The 24990-nt window shown below is 43.8% G+C and overlaps 1 protein-coding gene across 1 annotated transcript in view; it reads left to right on the forward strand.

Moving 5' to 3' along the window:
• Positions 1–437: 437 nt before the first annotated feature.
• Positions 438–24990, forward strand: part of rchy1 (ring finger and CHY zinc finger domain containing 1) — a 28341-nt gene continuing 3788 nt past the window's right edge. Inside the window, exons 1-7 of the mRNA XM_078566573.1 lie at positions 438–571; positions 4232–4351; positions 5678–5793; positions 10686–10764; positions 14684–14728; positions 15137–15195; positions 21014–21043. Coding sequence (XP_078422699.1) covers positions 473–571; positions 4232–4351; positions 5678–5793; positions 10686–10764; positions 14684–14728; positions 15137–15195; positions 21014–21043 — 548 coding nt within the window. The 5' untranslated portion in view covers positions 438–472. The remainder of the gene's footprint in view (positions 572–4231; positions 4352–5677; positions 5794–10685; positions 10765–14683; positions 14729–15136; positions 15196–21013; positions 21044–24990) is intronic.

Consider the following 24990-nt stretch of genomic DNA (forward strand, 5'->3'; position numbering starts at 1 on the left):
CATGCTGGGGGGGCTCAGAGGTTAGATGCTTTGATGAAAGGTCATTGACCTGAAACATTAACTCTCTTTCTTTCTCTCTCTCTCTTTCTCTCTCCACTGATGCTGCCAGACCTGCTGAGCATTTCCAGCATTTTCTGTTTTTATTTATGGCTAGTTTGTAACCTAACTCTATTTGCAGGGTTTTAGTTCCAAACCATTAAACCTTATCTCTCTCCCCCCAGTCCTTCCACCCTCCAATGTTCCAATTTCAACTCCTCCCGCGCTGCGCCTGCGCGAACAGCAGGCGCCAGTGGCCGGCGGTATGACGCCTGCGCAGACTGCACCTGCCGGCCCCGAATGGGCCGGCCGGGTGTGCGCACGCGCATTTTCACCGGGACGGCCCGAGGCCAGATCGCGGCCCGCTCCGTTCACGTTGCGCCTGCGCCGGCATACTGCGCCTGCGCGTTCGGACCCGTCTCCAGGTTACCGGCTGATGGCGGCGGCTGGGCCTGGGCTTGGGCCTGGGGCTAAGGCTGAGGCTGAAGCCCCGCTCCTCAACTGCGGCCACTACTCCCGCTCCTGCCGGCTCAAGGTAAGCAAAGGGGGCGAAATGGATCGCAATCCCGACACCACAGCGTTAAAGGAAGAAAGGCAATACTTGCGTTTATATGGCGCCTTTCACCACCACTGGATCGCAGCGATTTACAGCCTGCGTGCGCACAGCAAGATCCCACAGGCAGCAATGTGACAACCAGGGTGACCAACTGCCGCGGAAAATTTAAGGGATGTTTTGACATGGTGGTGAGCATGTAAAAGGGGAGGTTGGGGGGGGGGTGGTGTTAGTGGGGGTGTCTGGGGGGGTTGGGGTGTTGCCTGGGGTTGTCAGTGGGGGGGTAGGGGTTGTCAGTGGGGGGTAGGGGTTGTCAGTGGGGGGTGTCAGTGGGGGTAGGGGTTGTCAGTGGGGGGTGTCAGTGGGGGGTGTAAGTGTGGGGTAGGGGTTGTTAGTGGGGGTGTAAGTGGGGGGTAGGGGTTGTCAGTGGGGGGTAGGGGTTGTCAGTGGGGGGTGTCAGTGGGGGGTAGGGGTTGTTAGTGGGGGTGTAAGTGGGGGGTAGGGGTTGTCAGTGGGGGGTAGGGGTTGTCAGTGGGGGGTGTCAGTGGGGGGTAGGGGTTGTTAGTGGGGGTGTAAGTGGGGGCTAGGGGTTGTCAGTGGGGGGTAGGGGTTGTCAGTGGGGGGTGTAAGTGTGGGGTAGCGGTTGTCAGTGGGGGGTAGGGGTTGTCAGTGGCGGGTGTCAGTGGGGGGTAGAGGTTGTCAGTGGGGGTGTAAGTGGGGGGTAGCGGTTGTCAGTGGGGGGTAGCGGTTGTCAGTGGGGGGTAGAGGTTGTCAGTGGGGGGTGTAAGTGTGGGGTAGCGGTTGTCAGTGGCGGGTGTCAGTGGGGGGTAGAGGTTGTCAGTGGGGGGGTGTAAGTGGATGGTAGGGGTTGTCAGTGGGGGATGTAAGTGGGGGTTGTCAGTGGGGGGTAGGGGGGTAGGGGTTGTCAGTGGGGGGTAGGGGTTGTCAGTGGGGGGTGTAAGTAGGGGGTTTCGGGGGTGTAAGTGGAGGGTTGTCAGTGGGGGGTTGGGGGTTGTAGGTTGGGGGGTGTAATTAGGGGGTTGGGGTGTTAGAAATCCCCCAAGCACAAATCACTTCCAAGGCCAACACATGCACAGATAACTTGTCAATGCAGATTAATTCTGGGGCAAAACATGCCCCGGGAAGGCATGGCCCAGGACACGGAACTAACGCGGGACAGGTTGGTCACCCTGGTGTCAAAGTCAGTTATTGTGATAAAAACGGAAAGTGATGGTAATAGCCAGCAGATGTGGCAGGTCATAAGGAATAGGAGCAGGAGTAGGCCATTCGGTTCCTGAAGCCTGCTCCACCAATTAAAAAGATCATGGTTGACCTGATTGTGGCTTCAACTCTTCATCTCGATCTTAAATGGGAGACCCCTTATTTTTAAATTGTGCCCCCTAGTTCTGGATTCTCCCACTTGGGGAAACATCCTCTTAGCATCGAACCTGTCAAACCCCCTCAGAACCTTGTGTGTCTCCGTAAGATCACCTCTTATTCTTCTCAATTCTCAATGAGTATAGGACCAACCTGATATTCGGTACAGTAATCAATCTTGTGATCAGTGTATACAGTGGGTTGTGCAACATGAATAAAAAGCATTAGCCAGGCATCTCATTCCTAGTTCTTGAACTTGTTTAAGGGGTTAGGGCTCTGGATTATCCTCTGAAACCAGTTAGGAGGCAAAAACTTAGGCAGTTCTTGCTATCTGGATTTGGTGAGGAAATCACCTCAAGTGCAAGGAAAAATAGCCCAGAGACCTGATTCCAGAAATGATGATTTTGACAGAGATAGAAAATGTCATAATCAGTAAAATCTTTGCTAAATAGCTGTTAAGTAATGTAAAAATTGTTTTGACCCTGCGACAGAGGATTGTGTAACTGCAATGTTGTGGCTTTAACAGCAGCTTGTTGCTTCCTGATTAAGATATCTAGAGTTTGAATGCGATTTCTCAAAGATTATTTTATGTTCTAAATTATCATTTTGATCAAATATCTGTCCTTGTTACTAATGCTTCTGGTTATGCACAATGCCTGTTTATATGTTATATATAATCTTGTATCGGTGCACAGCTTGACTTCCTGGTGTCACATTTTCTTCATGCTTTGCATGTCACCATTTAATTTATAAATTCCTATTTCCACATTGGCACCCGTTCACTCATCAGCCACTGTGCTTACTGACTTACATTGACCACTGGTCTGGCAACATCTCAATGTTCAAATTCTTATTCTTGTTTTCAAATCCCTCCATGATCTCACCCCTCCCTAACCTCCTCCACCCCTACAAACCTCTTGAGATCATTGTGCTCCCCCAATTCTGGCCTCTTGCACATCCCTGATTTCCCATGCCCCACTATTGGATGTGCCTTCAGCTGTCCAGGCCCTGAGCTTTGGAATTCGCCCCCCCCCCCCCCACCCCCCACCCCCTACTTAAGCCACTCTCCTCTCTCTCTCTCTCTTTCTCTCCCTCCTCTAAGATGCTCCTTAAAACCTGCCTCGTTTATCAAGCTTTTGGTCGCCAGTCCTGAAATCTCCTCGAGTGGCTCACCAACAAATTTTGTCTTGATGGTGCTGTGGTGAAGCACCTTAGGACATTTTACTACCTTAAAGGTGCTATATAAATGCAAGTTATTTGACAGGTTTTGCAGATGTACGCTTGCCACATGAAGCAGTTGCAGAATCTGGCCATGGGATGACTTGTGGAACAGGTCTTGAGCTTTCTGCCGTTGGCTTAGTTTTTCTGTGAGCCATTGTCTTTCAGATTTATTTTTTAACTTTGAATTTTACTTGGTGTTTTATTCCTCTCACATTAAGATACCTTTTCATCATGCATGGATTAACCAAGCCTTGAGACTGGCTAGCTTTAATTTTTTAGCAGAGGCTGCTGAAAGGGCAATGGTTAATTGCTTCATCACAAAAGAAAGATTTGCTTTTTCAAATCCAACATTTTATGCAAGCGCATCAAAGGCTAATGATCTGAAAGCTGTGCGTGGCAAGCTTCTGTGAATTTTTAATCTGCCTGTCAAAGTGACAAAACAAGCCTTAAAATGCTGTGTATTTCAGCACTTATGTCCAAGAATTTACCAGTACTACCACATCTACAAATTCCTCCTGCCCAAAATCTGCCCCCTCAGGTGGTAAGAGATCCCCGGACTGTCTTTCGAAGATGAGCAGGGGAGTTCTCCCCGCTACTCTGGCCAATATTTACTCCTCAACCAGTATCACCAAAAACAGATTATTGGGTCATTATCACATTGATGGTTGTAGGAGCTTGCTGTGTGCAAATTGGCTGCCACGTTTCCTATGTTACCACAGTGACAGAACTTCAAAAGTAGTTGACGGTGAAGCACTTTGGGATGTCCTGTGGTCATGAAAGGTGCTGTTGAAATACAAATCTTTCTGTCAATTAAACAAAGCCAGGATTCTGATCTGCAGCTTGATCTTGAACTACATTCAGAATGGTATTTACACATTCAGCCTTAAAGGGATACACAGTTCCATGTGTAAATGAGAATGGACCTGTCCTTATAAAGTAACACACTTAACATGGGCCTGCACCATGGAAAATCCATCAGTATATGTATATGATAGAGGAAGTATTACGTGGAGAGATGAGAAGAGGATTGTTTTGATCTTTCAGGCACTGTGCTGTGGGAAATTTTACACCTGCCGGCTGTGTCACGATGATGCAGAAAATCATCAGCTGGATCGCTTCAAGGTTACACAGGTTCAGTGTGCAAAGTGCAAAACAGTCCAGCAGGTTGGTAAATACTGAACAATCTGTCTCAACACCTGTGTACAGATTTAAGTGTGAAAAATGTAGCAGGTGCTGTGTGTGTGTGTGTGTGTGTGTGTGATCATCTCTACAGTGGAATCAACTCTAGTACAACAGTACCACTTTTCTGTCATTGAAGAGTATGCTGCTTTTAATAATTCTGCAATAATTTGTATTTATGCAACGCCATTAATAATGTAAGAAATTGAAGCAGGAGTAAGCCTTACAGCTCCTTGAGCCAACTCCTTCATTCAATAAGATGGCTGATTTCCTTTACCCACTTAGAACCATAGAGCCATAGAAAAGTTACAGCACAGAAAGAGGCCATTCAGCCCATTGTGTCTGCACTGGCCGAAAAAGAAAAAAAAAACTAGATGTCTATTCTAATCCCACAATGCAGCACCCGGTCCGTAGCCTTGCAGGTTACAGCACTTCAGGTGCAGATTCAGGTGCCTTTTAAATAAGTTGAGGGTTTCTGCCTCCACCACCAAACCAAACAGTGAATTCCAAACACCCACCACCCTCTGGGTGAAGAGGTTTTTCCTCATGTCGCCTCTAATCCTGCTACCAATCACCTTACATTTCTTAGCATTTTCACTTGATTTACTGTAAGCATTTATTAGAACGATGAATTTTGGATCCAAACTTTGGATTTGCATTTTAGCTCATTACGCAAAGGAAACCATCCATATCGCAACTGCCAGGCTAGCTTAATAACCACGCTGGGTTACTAAAGGTTCAGAGTTTTTAATTAATTATGTGCGCGCATCTCTGGCAAGGCCGACATTTATTGCCCATTCCTAATTGACCTTGAGAAGGTGGTGATGAGCCATTACCTTGAGCCGCTGCAGTCCATGTGGTGTAGGTACATCCACAGTGCTGTTAGGGAGGGAGTTCCAGGATTTTGACCCAGCGACAGTGAAGGAACAGTGATATATTTCCAAGTCAGGATGGTGAGTGGCTTGGAGGGGAACTTGCAGGGGGTGGTGCTCCCATGTGCCTGATGTGTCATTTGCTCTTGTTCTTCATATGGTAGAGATCGTGGGTTTAGGAGGTGCTGTGGAAGAAATGTGTCTTAGGAAACAAATGTATACAAAGGAATTGATTGCTTTCATCAATGTTACTGATTCAGATAATAAAAATATGGAGAGACTGGAAGTTTTTTTCTTATCAGCATCATTTTCTTCTGTTTAACATTATTTGATAATTTGATACTTTAACTGCATGACAATTAACTTGCCCCGCACTGTGGTTTTGTGTTTGCTGTATAAAAGGCTAATGCTCCCTTGAACACTTTGCTTTTCCCTGCAGGTGAAAAGGAGCTGTGAGAGCTGTGAAACTGTGTTTGGAGAATACTATTGTGACACATGCCATCTCTTCGATGTGGACAAGAAGCAGTACCATTGCCTACCATGTGGAATTTGTAGGTGAGCTTCAGAGTTCGGAAGAGTCATATTGGACTTGGAACATTAGCTCTGTTTCTCTCTCTACAGATGTTGCCAGACCAGCACTTTCTGGTTTTGTTTCAAATTTCCAGCATCTGCAGTATTTTGTTTTTATTTTGGTAACCCAGAGGTCTGCATTAGGAATCTGGAGGTATGAGTTCAAATCCCAGCAGCTGGTGAATTTAAATTCAATTAATAAGAGCTGGAATAAAAGGCCAGCATCAGCTATGGTGGCCATGAAACTATTGGATTGTTGTAAAAGCCCATCAGGTTCACTAATGGCCTTTAACGAAGGAAATCTATCATCCCCACCTGATCTGGCTTATATGTGACTTCAGACTCTCTTGAGTGCCCTCTGAATTGGCCTAGCAAGGTACTTGACTGTCAAAAACTGCCAGGAAAATCTATGATCCTCACAGACTGCAGGCACTCTAGAAGGTAGCTCACTGTCACCTTAGGGCAATTAGGGATGGGCAATAAATGCTGGTCTTGCCAGTGACACCCACATCCCAGGGATGATTCTATGATGAATAATTAAATACAAGATAGTAACTGATAAATCGGAAAGGCAACTTGGGAAATAATGTCTGCCCAGAGAATGGTGAACTACCACATGGAACAGTTGAGATGAATAGCTTTAAATGCAAGCTGGATAAACACATGAGGAAGAAAGGAATAGAAGGATATGCTGTTGGGGTGAGATGAAGAGGAGTGGGAGGAATATTGAGTGGAATATAAACACCACAATGGTCCAGTTAGGCTGAATGACCTGTTTGTGTGCTGGTTAATTCTATGTAAATTACAACCTGGAAACAACCTGTTTGGTCCAAGCAGTCTGTCTTTATCCTCCATTTTTTTTTAAGTGTTTATTCCGGTTGACCTACAGAAAGGAATTTTCAGATTATAGTATTTTCTACAAACTCTGTGGTTAGTCTGTTTTGGATCATGGTGAAATATCCAGGTAACATTCTGAATTTAGGAAGCTGAAGGTCTTCATGACTGACTGACATACTCAGTCTGGACTTTCAGCAGGTCAGCTATTGACAGAGTGAAGTGTCTCCTTTTAAACCCCCATTTAATTAACTATTTAGATGCTGCTTAAAGTTAAGTTTTACTTCAGGTAGTTTTATTTATTGCAGTAAATCTCCCTTTTAAACTAAAGCAATACACTGCAGATGCTAGAAATCATAGAAAATCGTACAGCGCAGAATGGGACTATTTGGCCCATTGTGTCTGCCGGCTTATTGAATGAGCTGTCCAATTAGTTCCACTCCTCTGAAATCTGAAGTGAAAATGGAAAATGATACAAAAGCTCAGTAGTTCAGGCAGCATCTTCAGAAAGACAGCTAATGCTTTGAGCTCTTACAGGTCATCAACTTGAATTGTTACTTCTGGCAGTGAACGTGGGTGGAGGTAATGTTTTCACCCCGTTAGTTTGTTTGTCTGTAAACAATATATCTCAAAAAATAATGGATGGATTTCAATGCAACTTGGTGCACAGATAGGGTATGGCCCAGGGAAGAAGTGATTAGTTTTTTGGCAAAGCTGGAGATCTGATCCAGATCCCAGGAATTTTTTAAATGATCCGTTAAAATTGGGAGGCGGGCTGAGTTACTTTTTATTTTAGAATGTTGATTGTTTTAGAGCGTTGTGGATTGTCTCAGCTGCTGTGGTGGAATTGGGCACAGCTGTCAAAATGTGAGCAGAATTTTCAGACCAGGTTGTTGAATGTGTATTGGCTTGAAGCCACCTCAGTGAAATGGAGGCTCTTAATGAAAAGAGTTATTTTTTCCGCTTTGTAGTTACAGACCATCAACCAGGCAGGGAAAAGCCTCAAGAAGGAGCTGTGTCATTGTAATAACGTTGAGTTAGTGGTGGAGTATGTCCTCTACTGAGTGCCCTCTTCACTTGTTAACTCTGTTTTTCTCTCTCCACACATTCTGCTCGACCTGAATGACTTCAGCATTTAGTTCTTGTATACACTAGATCTTAACTGTTACTTGGATATTATGTGATACAATACTGTAGCTGCTAATCACATGAATACATTGAACTTCCGGTGAAGATAGGCTAGTTACTGTACTCACAACCAGTTCTTGTAGCTTATTTCTTTACATGTGTTTGTGCGAGTTAATGAAACCTGAACTAACTTTCCCAGCTGCACATATTGCTTCAGTGGTGGGCCAAGATTCTAGAAACAATTATTCAAGATAGAATTAGTAGTCACCTGGAAAAATGTGGGTTGATAAGGAAGAGCCAGCATGGATTTCTAAAGGGGAAATCGTGTTTAACTAACTTGCTGGAGTGTTTTGAAGAGATAACAGAAAAGATCGATGTGGGTAATGCAGTTGATGTGGTGTACATGGACTTTCAAAAGGCATTTGATGCAGTGCCACACAACAGACTTGTGAGAAAAGTTAGTGCTCATGGAATAAAAGGGACAGTAGCAATGTGGATACAAAATTGGCTAAAAGATAGGAAGCAGGGAGTAATGGTCAATGGATATCTTTAGGGCTGGAAGAAGGTTTATGGAGCTCCCCAGGGGTCGGTATTAGGACCCTTGCTTTTCCTGATATATATTAATGATCTAGATCTAGGTGTGCAGGGGACAAATTCAAAGTTTGCTAATGATATGAAGCTTGGGAATGTTGTAAACTGCGAGGAGGACAGTATAGAACTTCAAGAGGACATAGACAAGTTGGTGGAGTGGGCAGATAAGTGGCAGGTGAAGTTCAGTACGGAGAAGTGTAAGGTGATGCACTTTGTTGAGAAGAACATGGACAGACAATGTAAAATAAGGGGTGAAATTTTGAAGTGGGTGGAGGATCAGAAAGACTTGAGTGTATATGTGCATAGATCATTGAAGGTGGCAGGACAGGTGGAGAGAGCAGTTAATAAAGCATATAGTATCCTGGGCTTTATTAATAGGGGCATTGAGTACAAGAGCAGGGAGGTGATGCTGAATTTATATAAGACACTCGTTAGACCACAGCTGGAGTATTGTGTACAGTTCTGCGCGCCACATTATAGGAAGGATGTGAACACATTGGAGAGAGTGCAGAAGAGGTTTACAAGAATGGTTCCAGGGATGAGAAACTTCAGTTACTATTGGAGAGGTTGGGACTGTTCTCCTTGGAGAGAAGAAGGCTAAGAGGAGACTTGATAGAGATGTTCAAAATCATGAGGGAGCTGAACAGAGTGGATAGGGAGAAGATGTTCCCGCTTGTCAAAGGATCAGGAACGAGAGGGCACAGATTTAAAGTGATTTGCAAAAGAAGCAAATGTGACATGAGAAAAAACTTTTTCACACAATAAGTGGTTAGGGTCTGGAATGCACTGCATGGAAGTGTGGTGGAGGCAGGTTCAATCGAGGTATTCAAGAGGGAATTAGATGATTATTTGAATAATTATTTGTAGGGGTACAGGGAAAAGGCAAGGCAATGGCACGAGGTTATAATGCTCATTTGGAGAGAGCGTGCAGACACGATGGGCCGAATGGCCTCCTGTACTATTAAAATCCTGTGGTTCTGTGATATTGAATCTCCAAGTCCCAGCCAGATTGGAGATGATTGGGTAAATTCCCCCGTCGACTCACCTGGAAGTAAATAATTGGGATTGATTTATGCACGTAAATTGTATTATGTAATTATCCTCCACTCACTCCATTTTGTTGGAGAAATAATCCTGCTTTTTTCAGGAGACTTTCCTGTTCCAGTTATGAGTTCTGTTTTTATTATTTCACGGGATGCAGGGGTTGCTGGCTGGGCCAGCATTTATTGTCCATCCCTAATTGCCCTTGAGAAGATGGTCATGAGCTGCTGCCTTGAACTGATGTAGTCTGTGTGGTGTAGGTACACTCAGTGCTGTTTGCTGTAGTTCGTCAAGAAGAAGAGTCATATGGACCCGAAACGTTAACTCTGTTTCTCTCGCCAGAGATGCTGCCAGACCTGCTGAGTTTTACCAGAATTTTCTGTCTTCATTTCAGATTTCCAGCATCCGCAGTATTTTGCTTTTATCTTCTTAAATAGCCTCTGTTTGCTGTAAGCTCCAGCTGATTGGATGACACAGTGGTGTCACTAGTCACTTTAAGGATGTGTCATGCTGCACTGCAATGTGAATATTGTAATGAAGTAAATGGTATAAATACACGTTGAATTTTACATAACTGTTTTTAGCATGACTGTTTTGATGTTTGCATTCCATTGTTAGCTCTTTACCACACTTTACACAGGAGCTAAAACAGTGAAAGGATTAGAATGGTTAAGTAAATAACATTACTTGGCAGAATCATTATTCATGTAACAGTTTTCCAAGATTATGAGATAAAGATATTTTGCATGAGCTATGAAATAAAATTGTTTGCTTTTAAATTGTAATTCTTTGGCTAACAATGTATTATCATGCTTTTCATGGTATGTAGCATAATGTGCAATATACTTGATGTGTTTCACACATGTGGGCCACATAACTGTTTCAATGGGCTATAAGAGACACTTAAAACTCCTTAGGACACCTGAAACTAAACTGGATTTTTGTTTTCTTCGCCTCTTTGAGCCTGGGGAAAATAATGGAAAGCTAATTTCTTTCATGGGATGTGAGCATCGCTGGCAAGGCCAGCATTTGTAGCTCATTCCTAATTGTCCTTGAGAAGATTATGTTTGGTCCTGTTTGCAGTAGTGAAGAGACAGGTATACTGATCTCTTAGTACACTGACTTCCAGTTTCATCGTGTTCTGGTTCTATAAAGGTGATCAATGCAATGGGACAGAGATTTTTTGGAGGGGTGCGATGGTTACCAATAGCATTAAATTCATCAAGACTTTGTTGTATTCACCTAATACTGTTTTATATATTTTCTTTAAATCTTCCGCACAGGATTGGGCCAGAAGATAATTTTTTCCACTGTGTGAAATGTAACTTGTGTCTAGCTATTCATCTCCGTGGGAACCACAAGGTAAATTAGATCTGTTGTTTACTGACATATCAGGGTTTCACTGTGCACCACTTACCTTTACTTTGTTGAAGGTGGGTGGAGAGAAAAAGACTGAATATATCATTGTGCTTCTGGAGTGCTTGATTTTTGCTGGCATTTGCTGAGCAGTGATGATGGCTGAGCAGAGACTTGCAGCACAAGCTGTACATACTCCTGCCCGGAGGTGGCAGCAGGAGCACAAACATCAAAGGCTGAGAGTAGGAAGAAAAATCACTGCTTTTAAAAAAAATACAATTTGATTGAAAACAAATTTCAGATTGTTGTAAATAGCTGACAGTCAACAGGAACATTTAAGGGGAACTGGTTAGATAAGTACATGAGGCACAGTTAGGTAGAAGAATGTACTGAAAGGGTGAGGTGAAGTAGCAGCTCGTGGCCTGTTTCTCTGCTGTTAATTCAATGTAAAACACTGGGCAGATCCTGGCAGCAGGTTTACTCTGAAGCTTTTGGGGTAGTACCTTTCTACGTTTAAAAAGCAAACTGGCTGCCTTATCTGCTTTAAATCATGCTACAAATATTCTTAGTTAAAAGGTGAATCAAATAAATGTTAAAATGGCAAGCTGATTGTATAGTTGAGCAATTTTGTTTAACCATGGGTGTGATACTGTGTGTAAACTCTACTTGGGCCCAATTAAACTATCCTCTAAATATGAATTAATTATTACCTCTCAGCTGGCCATTATTTTGGCAAGTTAATTAAACCCTTTGAATGAAAATGTTCGCTTTCCATGTACAGTATCAGAATTTAAACATTAGTTTCTCTGCCTGTAATGTAATTCAAGCGGTAAGAACCATAACCTGCATCCTTTTACAAATTGCTGTACACAACACAAGAGTAGAAATTGTTCATTTGAACTGTTCTCCACTTTATAAAACAGCACAGAATCCTGTTACTGAGTGTCAGCTTAGATTTCAAGCTGAAGACTCTGGCATAGGGATTGAACCCACAACTATCTGACTTCCACCATGGCATGGCCCCCCCCCCTCCCCCACACACCAACCAACCACCACTATCTCTAACCTCCTCCTGCAACCCTCTGAGATCTCTGTGCTCCTCCAATTCTGACCTCTTGAGTATCCCCACCATTGGCAACCATACCTTCAACTACCTGGGCCCTAAAACCTGGAACTCCACTCCCCCCCAACCTGAAACCTCTCTGCCTCCTCCTCCTCCTCCTCTAAGGAACCTTAAAACCCACCCCTGACCAAGCTTTTGGCCTTCTAATATTGCCTTATGTGACTCGGTGTAAATTTTGCTTTGTAATGCTTCTGTGAAACAGCTTGGGAAGTTTTATTATGTTAAAGGCATTATGTAAATACAATGTTATTGACTTAGACTAAGACCACTGAGCCTTGGCTGAGGATTGATATTGTGCAGAATGCGGCTGTGGTACATTGATACTGAAAAAATAACTGTGCCAGTTGCTGTTCTTCAAAGCTGAAGCTGATCACTTTAAAACATGTTTACTCATATTTGACCAGAGAGAGTCTGGAAGAAAGTGAAAAGCTGTAGATTCCAAAGTAATTGATGGGCATAATACCAAATTGAAACTGCATTAAGACTCAAAACTTCCTATTTGAGCTTTGCTACCAATGTGTGACTGAATTCACTGACCATCCAACTGCTCCACACACCCTCCCAACTTCTTCCCTGGCTATGAGATCAGAGCTTGAAACAAAATTAGCAGGTGATCAGGCACATACTGACTTTAGGGTGAGACTCAAAATGCTTCAGGTTAACCTGACAGGCTGTGGCTCATATACAGCTTTGCTTCCCTGGCATAAGTATCATTAGAGCATTAATGCAACATAACAGAATCCTTAAGTAACTAGACTACACGATAGGAATAGGTTTACTTGATGACCCCTTCAGAAGAAAAAGCTGCCACCACAATCCAGAAAAAATTGACTTTAATTTTGGTTATCATCACAGCACAGGAGACCATTGAGCCTGTGTCAGCTCTTTGGTATAGTTGTTCTATTAATCCCACTCTCATGCTCCTTCCCCGGAGCCCTGTTAATGTTTTCTCTTCAAGAATATATTGAATTTCCTTTTGGAAGTTAAATCTGCTTCCACCACACTTTCAGGCAGCGCATTCCAGATTGCAACAACTGGCTGTGTAAATAAAACTCTCATCTCTCCCCTGGCTTTTTTGTCAGTCACCTTAAATCTGTGTCCTCTGGTTACCACCCTTTCTGTCAGTGGCATGTTTCTCCTTATTTATCATACCAAAACCCTACGAAAAATGACTTTTCTAATTTATTATGAAAAGCAAAAGCAGTTTATTACAGATACTCGCAGGGACCTTCACCCTCTGGGGAACAACATCAGCAAATGGATGCCAAGCCCAGAACTGAGAAAAGTGAAACCCTTAATGTCAGTTTTCATAAACTGAAGATAGGGTAATAAATTGCATCAAAAGTTACTTCAGTTCTTTTTTTAATCAAACCTGTAGCTAAAGGCAGAAGTCAGCTGAAGTTCTTATTAGTTTTAAGCATAATTAAATTTCACGTCTCAATCTGGTGCTGTGCTTCTGTTTATTGGGAATTAAGATGGGAGCAGAAGAAGCTATGAATAGCACTAGAGTGTAAGTTGAGGCCAGCTGAGTTTGGCGAGCTGAGAGGAGGAAAACAACATTTATATAACAAGCACCATTGAAGTAGAATAATGCCCAGAGGCACTTCACAAAGGCATGAGGATAAAAGGATTCTGAGCCAAGGAAATGAAGGTTAGGACAGCTGGGTTAGAAAGATGGGTTTGCAGGATGCGGAACCGGAGATGGAGAGACTGTGGTGCTTAGGGAGGGGATTTCACAAGACTCAAATTTTCATGTTGCTGAAGGTTGGGTGAATGCAGAAAGGTAACGCACAAGAGGCCAGAGTAAGAAGATGGAGAGAGTTCATAAGTTGGGGGTTTGTGGCCTGGCTGGAAAGGTGATAGTGTTAGGGAGGCGGCGAGGCAGTGGAGGGATTTAAAGAAAAGGGTAAGAATTTTAAAGATAATCCTTTGGGAGACTAAGAGCCAATGTCGGTCAGTAAGGAAGAAGTAATGCGTGAGCGAGATGGGTGAGCAGCAGGGATTTGGATAAACTAAAGATTATGAAGGATGTGAAGATGTCTGGGAGAGTATTAGAATAATAATAATGTTTGTTACAGGTTCTCCCAGCCTGTAACAAGCCAGGTAGAGTGGGCAGTTAAAATGAGGGTAAGCATTGATTCCCTCTGATCTTATTGCCTTCCCACACAAACTCATTTGTGTGTGGCAACCCACACTTTCCTGTCCAAAACTTCTCCCTTATTGATATCCAGGTCTCAGATTCTTGTCCTCACCTTCGAACCTCCTCAAGGTCTCAGCCCTTTCTCCCCATCCTTCCCTCAGTATGAATCCATACATTATACCCTGCAATCCTCTGACCTAGTTATCTACTTGTTCCATGCTTCCTCCTCCCTGTTAGCAGTTGTGGTTTCAGCCAATTATCTTACTCAAATTCTCTTGACTTTTCATCTTTCCGCCTCCCCCCCATCTCCTGTCTCCAAAAATCTTCTAATGATTCATGCCTTTATGATTTCACTGTTCTCACCCCTCCCTTACCTTTCTCCTTCCTGTTCTATGTCCACTACGCTGTAAAAAGCTCGAAGAGACCGCTCTGTACTCAAGGAATGCCAGAGAAATTTCACATATATTGCTCATAATTGGAATTTCATCAAAGTTATGTTAATTTTTTGATATCGGTTTCAGTTATGGTTAGAATTACACCAGTATATTTTTTCCTGATGTGTTTAACCTTTCTCTGCTGGTCATTGCCATAGGTTGTGATTTAAAAATGAATGTGTGGTTAATAGCGTTTGCATACTGACATTGGATTTCCTTTTTGTGTAGTGTGTTGAAAACGTCTCCCGACAGAACTGTCCAGTGTGCATGGAGGTAAGCTCAAAACCACCAAGACTGCTTGTTGAATATGGAATTGGTCTTCACTTTGTTGCTAAGTACACATGTATTTCCCTATTTACCTTACTCTGAAATTGTCCAATGAAATGATCAAAGCAAGCTAACTCTAAACCTTAGATATGCTGTTCATGTTATCCATGTTATATGTGATGGATTGGGAAGTTTATGAACTTGTGATGGCCATAATGGATCAGATGATTGTGTTTCCCCATGGGCTATAAGAGTGCTGTGTAGCTTCCCCCGATTTATGCTCCCTTTGAATGTAGGACTCTGTTGAAACTGCTGAATTTACCCTATATCTAAAATTACCTGCTTTCTACTTAATATTTACCACTTTGTTTTATTGTGTTTAATGATTTGCTGATTTCATTCTTGTTGTCAAAGGACATTCATACTTCTCGTATTGGGGCTCACGTTCTGACCTGCGGTCATCTCCTTCACAAGTAAGTGTACTAAATTCTAACTTTGCCCAAATGCTGGACTGTAGAGCAAAGATGCTTTGTGATGTGGGACCAAGACTGAGAGGAACTGGTGAAAGCCCGAGACCTGCAGCCGCTCGTTAAACCGGTTTGTTAATAAATGCAATGCTTGGTCCAGTGATGTAAAAGGACTTGTCTTCAGAATCAGAGGAATTTGTCAGCACCTGTAGGGTGCTGTCTAAAGTATACTAAATAATTAGATGAAAAGTATGGCACAGATTAAGGATTTGAACCTTGGATTCTGTCCTCATCCTAATGCTGCCGCTGCCACTCTCAGACCTGTAGATACACTGTGGGTTCCAGCTGGCTGATGTATTGCTGTCTGGAACTAACTGCTAAAGAGAGTGCTGTAGGCTTGCATTGTTACACTCCTACTCATGGCTCTTTTCCCAAAGTCAAAATTCACATTGGGTGGTTGTGACAGCATGTATGCTGTCTAAACATTTAAATTAACTTAAGGAATTAAAAAGTTTGCACTTAAATCCATTGATTGATGCACTGGTGTTAAACTGGGCTTCAAACACAAGCAGTGTGAGGACTTCCTCATCCCTATCATCACCAAGCCAGGTCGAAACAGCAGCCTCCCTGCCCTAACTGAGCAGTGAGACAGCAGCCTCCCTGCTCTAACTGAGCAGTGAGACAGCAGCCTCCCTGCCCTAACTGAGCAGTGAGACAGCAGCCTCCCTGCCCTAACTGAGCAGTGAGACAGCAGCCTCCCTGCCCTAACTGAGCAGTGAGACAGCAGCCTCCCTGCCCTAACTGAGCAGTGAGACAGCAGCCTCCCTGCCCTAACTGAGCAGTGAGACAGCAGCCCCCCTGCTCTAACTGAGCAGTGAGACAGCAGCCTCCCTGCCCTAACTGAGCAGTGAGACAGCAGCCTCCCTGCCCTAACTGAGCAGTGAGACAGCAGCCCCCCTGCTCTAACTGAGCAGTGAGACAGCAGCCTCCCTGCCCTAACTGAGCAGTGAGACAGCAGCCTCCCTGCCCTAACTGAGCAGTGAGACAGCAGCCCCCCTGCTCTAACTGAGCAGTGAGACAGCAGCCCCCCCTGCCCTAACTGAGCAGTGAGACAGCAGCCTCCCTGCTCTAACTGAGCAGTGAGACAGCAGCCCCCCTGCCTTACCCCTACCCTAAAGCAGTCTCTCTATCCTAACTTTAGGGCTAGGCCCTGTCTTCAGGTTTACACTGTAACATGAACATCAGTGTGAAGCAGAAATTGATTTGCAGCAACACTAAAGTTCCAGGCATGTGTGCATAAGAGCCCTCCAGGTATTGATGAGCAAAGTCAATGCCTGGAGCAGTGTGTTTGAGATTTTGAAGAGGGTTGGATGTAAGATGAATGATCACAACCAGGCTCTTGATCAGGGTCCTGTAGGTGCTCTGGGGTGAAATTCATCGTCTGTAGGAACACAAAAGGGAGAATAACAAATTGGCAACTTGTTTTTACACTCCAGTCTTCCCTTGCTCCTAAAGAAAATACCTCACGTGAATATAGAGGCAACTCACAATACATTAAAGCTTTAGAGACATGTTTTGTTGGCGTGTCTAAAGCTGAAATGCCTTGTTATTTTTCTCTCATTATTTGAGCTGGCAGTATGTTACGAATGAGATGTATGAATTGAGTTTCTAGGAGCTTTTCTGCTTAGCCAACTGAGGATCATGAGTTGGAGTCACAAGGCTGCTCATGACATGAATCTGAGCTCAGCTGATTGAGTTTAGGCCAGGCTATTAGTGAACCATGCAAAAGTTAATGATCTGTCCAGTGGCGGGAGGGAGCAAAATAGTTTGGAGAGGAATAAAAAGGCCCAGAGTTTACTGGAGTGTGACATCTTGCTATGTTCAAATGTTTTGCCCTTCATGGTTCTGGAAGTGCAAATTGCGCAGCATGGGTAAAGGGGCATCTGGGATCTTGGTGAATGACAGGATCAATAGTCTGTCTCCTTAATCAGTGAGATGTAAGGATTGAGAAAGAGACAGAGGAATAATGGTGAAGGCAACTGGGGGGAATTGGAGTCAAATTCAGGTCAGAAGGACAATTAAAGAGGTACAGGCTGGATTAAGAGAGAGAAATGTTCAGGTTAGGGTTAGAATGTACTGGACACCTATGGACTAGTCGGTCCAAACTGGAGGATATCTGCTGATAGCTTCATTTCAGATGCTTTAATTGCCAGCAACGCTTTTCAAAGATTGACAGTTGGGGAGAATTATGCGAGTCGCCTTAAATTGACATGCGAGGAGGCTGGTGTGGAACATAAACACCAGCAGAGACCAGTTGGGCTGAATGGCCTGTTTACATTATAAATCCTAACCTGTGTCATTAGCCCTATTGATATTCCAATATTGGATGTCTTTTGCCTCCCCTCAATAACTATACAGACCAGTAACAGTCTGAAAGTTTCACACCATCTATTTTGTAGTCACATCTTTCCATGTTAGAATTTACACTCTACCTATTCAAACTACTGGTCTATCTACATTAATCCCATTTCTCCGCTCTTTCCCTGTAACCACGTAGCTTCAATTTCAATACCCATCCTGTTTAATGGGATAGTTATAGTCTCGATAAAAGAGAAACTTGCATTTATACAGTGCCTTTTACAACCTCCAAACTCCCCAAAGCATCCTACAGATGAAGTTGTTTTAAAAGCCTGGCCACTGTATTAATGTATGAAACAGGCAAGTCAGTTTGCACACAACAAGGTCCCATAAAGAGCAACACGAGGCAATGATGTAGTGGTGTTGTCGCTGGACTAGTAATCCAGAGACCCAGGGTAATGCTCTGGAGACCTGGGTTCAAATCCCACCACGGCAGATGGTGGAATTTGAATTCAATAAAAATCTGGAATTAGAAGCCTAATGATGACCATGATTGTTGTAAAAACCCATCTGCATGGAAGGAAATAGGCCTGTCTGGCCTACATGTGACTCCAGACCCACAGCAGTGTGCTTGACTCTCTTAAATGCCCCTTTGAACAATTCGGGATGGGCAATAAACACTTGCCCAGTGACACCCACATTCCATTAATGAATAATAATAAGAAAAAAGAAATCAGGTAAATGTCAGTTGGCCAGAAGACTGACAAAACCCCCCTGCTATTTTTCAAAGTCTTTTACATTCTCTTCAAGAGGGATGGTTCCCTAAAGGACATTAGTGAACCAGATGGGGTTTTACAACAATCATGGTCATCATCAGCGTGTCAGCCTAGATTTTATCCCCCGATCTCTGGAGTGGAGTGAACCTTTTGAGTTTGAGGCAGCTGACACCTATAACCACTTCTGTTGAAGCAACCTGTGTTTTAATGTCAATCTGTGCGGTAAGATTCTTCTAACTTCACCCTTTTTTTCCTGAGTCTGTGCTTCCCTTGCCAATTTGCTAACCAGTGAAAGCTACCTTTCACTGTCCATTTTTCCTAATCCTTTTATAATGTTGAAACCTCTATTAGAACCCTCCCTTAACCATTGGGGAAAGAAAGAAGCCCAGTGTCCAGTGGCGTTCCACAGGGATCTGTGCTCAGTCCCCTATTATTTGTCATTTATATAAACGACATAGATGACTGCGTGGGGGGTAGGATTAGTAAGTTTGCGGATGACACAAAGATTGGCCGGGTGGTTAACAGTGAGGTTGAGTGTCTTGGGCTACAGGAAGATATAGACGGGATGGTCAAATGGGCAGATAAGTGGCAGATGGAATTTAACCCTGAGAAGTGTGAGGTGATACACTTTGGAAGGAGTAATTTGACAAGGAATTATTCAATGAACGGCATGGCACTAGGAAGTTCTGAGGAACAAAGGGACCTTGGCGTGTGTGCCCACAGATCTCTGAATGTGGAGGGGCATGTTAGTGGGGTGGTGAAAAAGGCATATAGGACACTTGCCTTCATCAATCGAGGCATAGATTACAAAAGTAGGGAGGTCATGTTGGAGTTGTATAGAACCTTGGTGAGGCCACAGCTGGAGTACTGTGTGCAGTTCTGGTCACCACATTATAGGAAGGATGTGATTGCACTGGAGGGAGTGCAGAGGAGATTCACCAGGATGTTTCCTGGGATGAAACATTTAAGTTATGAAGAGAGGTTGGATAGACTTGGGTTGTTTTCATTGGACCAGAGAAGACTGAGGGGCGACCTGATCGAGGTGTACAAGTTTATGAGGGGCATGGACAGGGTGGATAGGGAGCAGCTGTTCCCCTTAGGTGAAGGGTCAGCCACAAGGGGGCATATGTTCAAGGTGAGGGGCAGGAGGTTTAGGGGGGATGTGAGGAAAAGCTTTTTTACCCAGAGGGTGGTGACGGTCTGGAATGCACTGCCTGGGAGGGTGGTGGAGGCGGATTGCCTCACATCCTTTAAAAAGTACCTGGATGAGCATTTGGCACGTCATAACATTCAAGGCTATGGGCCAAGTGCTGGTAAATGGGATTAGGTAGGTAGGTCAGGTGTTTCTCACATGTCGGTGCAGACTCGATGGGCCGAAGGGCCTCTTCTGCACCGTGATTCTGTGATTCTGAATAATTACATCTGCAAAAACTATGGTAAACATTTATAAAACTGGCTAGGCCCAGCCAGGGTATTGTGGCCAATTCTGGGTACTTTAGAAATGATGTGCAGACTTTGGAGAGGTTTGCAGAACAAATTTACTAGGATGATACCAGGGATGAGGTACTTCAGTTACCTGGAGAATCCAGAGAAGCTGGGATTTTTCTCCTTCAAGCAGAGAAGGTTAAGGTGAGATTTAATGGAAGTGTTCAAAATCACGAAGGATTTTGCTAGAATAAATAGGGAGATACTGTTTTCAGCGGCAGAAAGCTCAGTGACCAGATTTAATATAGTTGGCAAAAGAGCTAGAGGCAACATAAGGGTAAAAGAAAAATTACACAGTGAGATGTTGTGACCTGGAATGTGCAGCATGAAAGGGTGGTGGAAGCAGATTCAATAATACGCAATCCAATAAATATGTGAAAGAGAAAAAATTTGCAGGACTATGGGAAAAGAACAGGGAGGAGTGGGACTAATTGGAAAGAGCCAGCACAGGCTTGATGGACCGAATGGCCTCCCTCTTTGCTTCATCATTCCTTTGTTCCCTGGTGTTTCCTTCATGCCATGATTTGATTATATAATACACTGCAACAAAGTCAGCTTAAGTGTTTACCAAATAATTACTCAAAATTGGACTGTGGTTAAGACAGATATGCTCCATGCGCCAGTGCAGACATGCAGGCCTTCTCTCCTTTTAACAGTTATTTTGATAATGAGAGTTCTGAATTTGGGCTTGGGGCCCCCATAACGTCAAATAAAAGGGATTTCCAAAATTAGGATTAAACCTGAAACAACCTCAAAACATCAGCATTGGCTTTTATTGCTGTTTGACGCTCACTCACAGGCGTTTTCTCTGTTTTAACACAGACAGATTTTCCCCATCTCTCCACATTGCTGAGTGGGACTTTCAGTTACCTGTGTTATCCATGGGTGACTGAATGAAGTTTCACAGGAGGGGTTGGTTGTGAGCGGGGGGAGAGAAAGCTTTGAGATATACTCAGCTGCTTTTAGCATTATCCCTGGATATTTGCAAACATTAATTTAGAATATCTTACCAGTTCTGAAATTGATCTGCTGAATATACCTGAAGTTTTCCGATTACAAAACTTTTATGTTTTATTCTGAAAAGGTGTGTATTTACTCACAGACTTCACCCAATCATTTGACTGGATGGCAGGGGTAACAAATGAAAGTTGGAAGATCTAAATGTTAACCTAAAATCATTTGATTTCTCTTTAATCTCTCCCCAGGACATGCTATGAAACGCTGTTTAGCAAAGGGTAAGTGTTTTGAAGCGTGAGTAGTATTGGGTATGGTCATGGAAGGAATATAAGTAATGTATTAACAGACTTGTCAGACTACAGATCCTGGCTGATGATCCTGTCATATTTACCCCAAGTCACAGTGTGGTTTCAGAACTGGAAGATTTATAATTGACATGGCCATCTCAGCCTGGCAGCTGCAACAGAAATGCCGTGAACAAATATATTGTCTTAATCGATCTCACCAAGGCATTAGACCATGTAGAAACACAGAAACATAGAAAATAGGAGCAGGAGTAGGTCATTGGGCCCTTCTGAGCCTGCTCTGCCATTCAATATGATCATGGCTGATCCTCTATCTTAACACCATACCCCTGCGCTCTCCCCTTACCCATGACATCCAGAAATCTTATCTATTCCCATAAATATATTCAGTGACTTGGCCTCCACAGCCTTCTGTGGTAGAGAATTCCACAGGTTCACCACCCTCTGAATGAAGAAGTTTCTCACCATCTCAGTCCTAAATGGTCTACCCCGTATCCTGAGACTGTGACCCTCTCGTTCTAGACACCACCACCTGCTCTCCCCCCCCACCACCCACACCCAGCTAGAGGAAATATCACCCCATCACCCCTGCATACAGTCTGTCCGCCCCTGTCAGAATTTTGTGTTTCAATGAGATTCCCTCTCATTCTTCTAAACTCCAGTGAATACAGGGCCTTGTCAGCCCAATCTCTCCTCATACGACAACCCTGCCATCCCAGGAATCAGCCTGGTGAACCTTTGCTGCACTCCCTCAATGGCAAATATATCCTTTCTTAAGTAAGGAGACCAAAACTGCGCACAATACTCCAGGTATGGTTTCACCAAGGCCCTGTACAGCTGCAGCAAGACATCCTTGCTCCTGTACTCAAGTCCTCTCGCAATGAAGGCCAACATACCATTTGTCTTCTTAACTGCTTGCTGCATCTGCATGCTTGCTTTCAGTGACTAGTGTACAAGGACACCAAGATCCCTTCATACATCAACATTTCCCAATCTATCGCCATTTAAATAATACTCTACCGTTTTGTTTTTCCTGCTGAAGTGGAAAACTTCACACTTATCCACATTATACTGCATCTGCCATGTATATGTCCACTCACTCAACCTGTCTAAATCGCCTTGAAGCCTCTTTACACACTCATCATCGCTCACATTCCCACCAAGTTTCATGTCGTCAGCAAACTTGGAAATATTACATTTGGTTCCCTCGTCCAAATCATTGATATATATTGTGAACAGCTGGGGCCCAAGCACTGGTACCCCACTCATCACTGCCTGCCTCTCTGAAAAAGGCCCATTTACTCCTACTCTCTGTTTCCTGTCTGCTAACTAATTCTCAATTCATGCCAGTATATTACCCCCAATCTCATGTGCTTTAATTTTACACACTAACCTCTTATGTGGGACTTTATCAAAAGCTTTCTGAAAATCCAAATACACCACATCCACTGGTTCTCCCTTATCTAATCTGCTAGTTACATCCTCGAAGAACTTCAGTAGGTTTGTCAAACATGATTTCCCTTCATAAATCCATGATGTCGATTGGAAGGCATCTCTGTGCACGTGCACTCGCATCACACTATGTTCGCCCATGCGTGCAATTTTTCCCACTGATTAAGTCATTGGAACTCACCCATTAACCTATTCACTAGTGCCATTACTTGTTGCCTGTGGTGTGGTGATGTCATCAGATACTGCTAATTGCATGATAACAACATCACACAAAAGCAATTGCGCGGCGATGTCTAATACTCAGTATGTATTCCCTTCAGCACCATTAGAAACTCCTCAGATAAAGAAGCAGTCCGTGCCCAAATGCAGTAAGACCTTGACAACATTTAGGTTTGGGTTGTTAAGTGGCAAGTGACATTCATGGCAGGTAATGGCCATCTCCAACAAGAGAGAATCTGATAAATTCCCCTTGACAATCAATGGCATTATTATCGCTGCATCCCCACCATCACCATTCGGAGAGTTACCAACTGAACTGGACCAGCCACATACACACTGTGGCTCGAAGTGCAGCTCAGAGGCCAGGAAATCTGCGGCAAGTAACTCACTCCCTGACATCCCAAAGTCTGTCCGTCATCTACAAGGCACAAGTCACTCTCCACTTGCCTGAATGAGTACAGTTCCAGCAGCACTCAAGATTGACATCATCCAGCAATGTCCACCATCTACAAGATGACCTGCAGCAACACTTTCCAAACCCATGATCTCTACCACCTGGAAGGACAAGGGCAGCAGACACATGGGAACACCACCACCTGTAAGTTCTCCTTCGTCACGCACCATCCTGACCTGGAACTGTATCAGCGTTCCTCCACTGCTGCTGGGTCAAAATTCTGGAACTACCACCAACGCCCCCCCCCACCCCCCCCACAATCCTCCCCAACAGCAATCCCCCTGCCGTTCTGCAAACCTGGGAAAAAAAACTGTAGCCCAACTCACCTACAACTCCACTTTTAACATCTGAAACTGTCTGGTCTCACAAGGTCACTGAAGTCAATAGCAATGTCTGAAAATTACAATTTAAGCTACTTCTTACAACTTAAATTAAAAATATTAATCATTCACACTGTGATTCAAGACTGGGGTTAGGCAGTTTATGAGAAGTAAACCTGTTGTGTCACGGCTGCCATAACACATACACTTCGAGTTATGACATTGGTGCCATTTGGTGATTTATTATAAATATGCTTCATCCATGTATTAATCAACACCACAATGTGGGGAATCAACACCACAGAATTTGGAACGATATTTTAAAACATGTTGATAAATTAACATAGAGAAATGAGAGCTTGGTGTCTCTCATTCTGATAATGATTAACCCTTCAACTAAGAATGATACCATGTTTAACCTGATGTAAACATCAAACAAAAACAATACAAGTTAGTTCAAGGGAAAAAAAAGTTACAACCGATCTATTACTGTCTATGCGAGCAGAGGCAGCCTATTTAAGCTACTGGAGAAAATTGGCTGTCTGCTGAAGCTGGACAATGTGAAATTAAAACAAAAAGTGCTGGAAAAACACAGCAGGTCTGGCAGCATCTGTGGAGAGAGAAACAGTTAACATTTTGAGGAGATGTGATCTTTGGAACTGCTTGATGTGATCTCTTTTCAAGACAATATGATGGGTAAGGTCAGCTATGATGGGGCAACATCGGAACCCTTAAGATGTGCAGCAGGATCAAACAGGGTTGTGTCTGACACCAACACTGTGGCATATTCTTCTCTTTGCTTCTGTCATATGCCTTCAGGACATCTACAAAGGGGTCTACACACATACCAGAACTGAGGGAAAGCTGTTCAGCCTCATTCACCTGAAATCCAAGTCAAAATTGCACCAAGTCCTGATCAGAGAGTTGCACTAATATTCCAAACTGAGGAACACCTAATGGACAGACTCTTCCACACTTGTAGAGAGTTTGGTTTGACCATCGACATCAGAAAGACACATGTCATGATCCAGGATGTTGCCATACTACCATCTATCAGCATTGACAATGTGACACTGGAGGCTGTTGATAGCTTCACATATCTAGGCTCCACAATCACCAGCAATCCATCCCTTGATGTTGAAATCAACACACACAATGTAAGCTGAGTAAGAGTGTGGAACAACAGCAACCTGACTGAGAACACCAAACTGAGAGTCTACCAAGCCTGTATCCTCAGCGCACTCCTCTACAGCGATACCTGGACAACATATGCCAGGCAGGAGAAAAGGCTGAACAGTTTCCACGTTTGCAGTCTCAGATGAATCCTCGGCATCTCCTGGCAGCAACTCCGGGTCACCAACTCTGAGGTCTTGGAACGTGCTCGGTCATCAGCATACACTCATTGCTGAGTCAACGATGCCTGTGCTGGCTTGGTCATCGGATGGATGATAGCAGTATACCCAGAGACCTTCTGT

This window comes from Cetorhinus maximus, chromosome 1, assembly GCF_964194155.1.
Source record: "Cetorhinus maximus chromosome 1, sCetMax3.hap1.1, whole genome shotgun sequence".
Classification (NCBI taxonomy): Eukaryota; Metazoa; Chordata; class Chondrichthyes; order Lamniformes; family Cetorhinidae; genus Cetorhinus; species Cetorhinus maximus.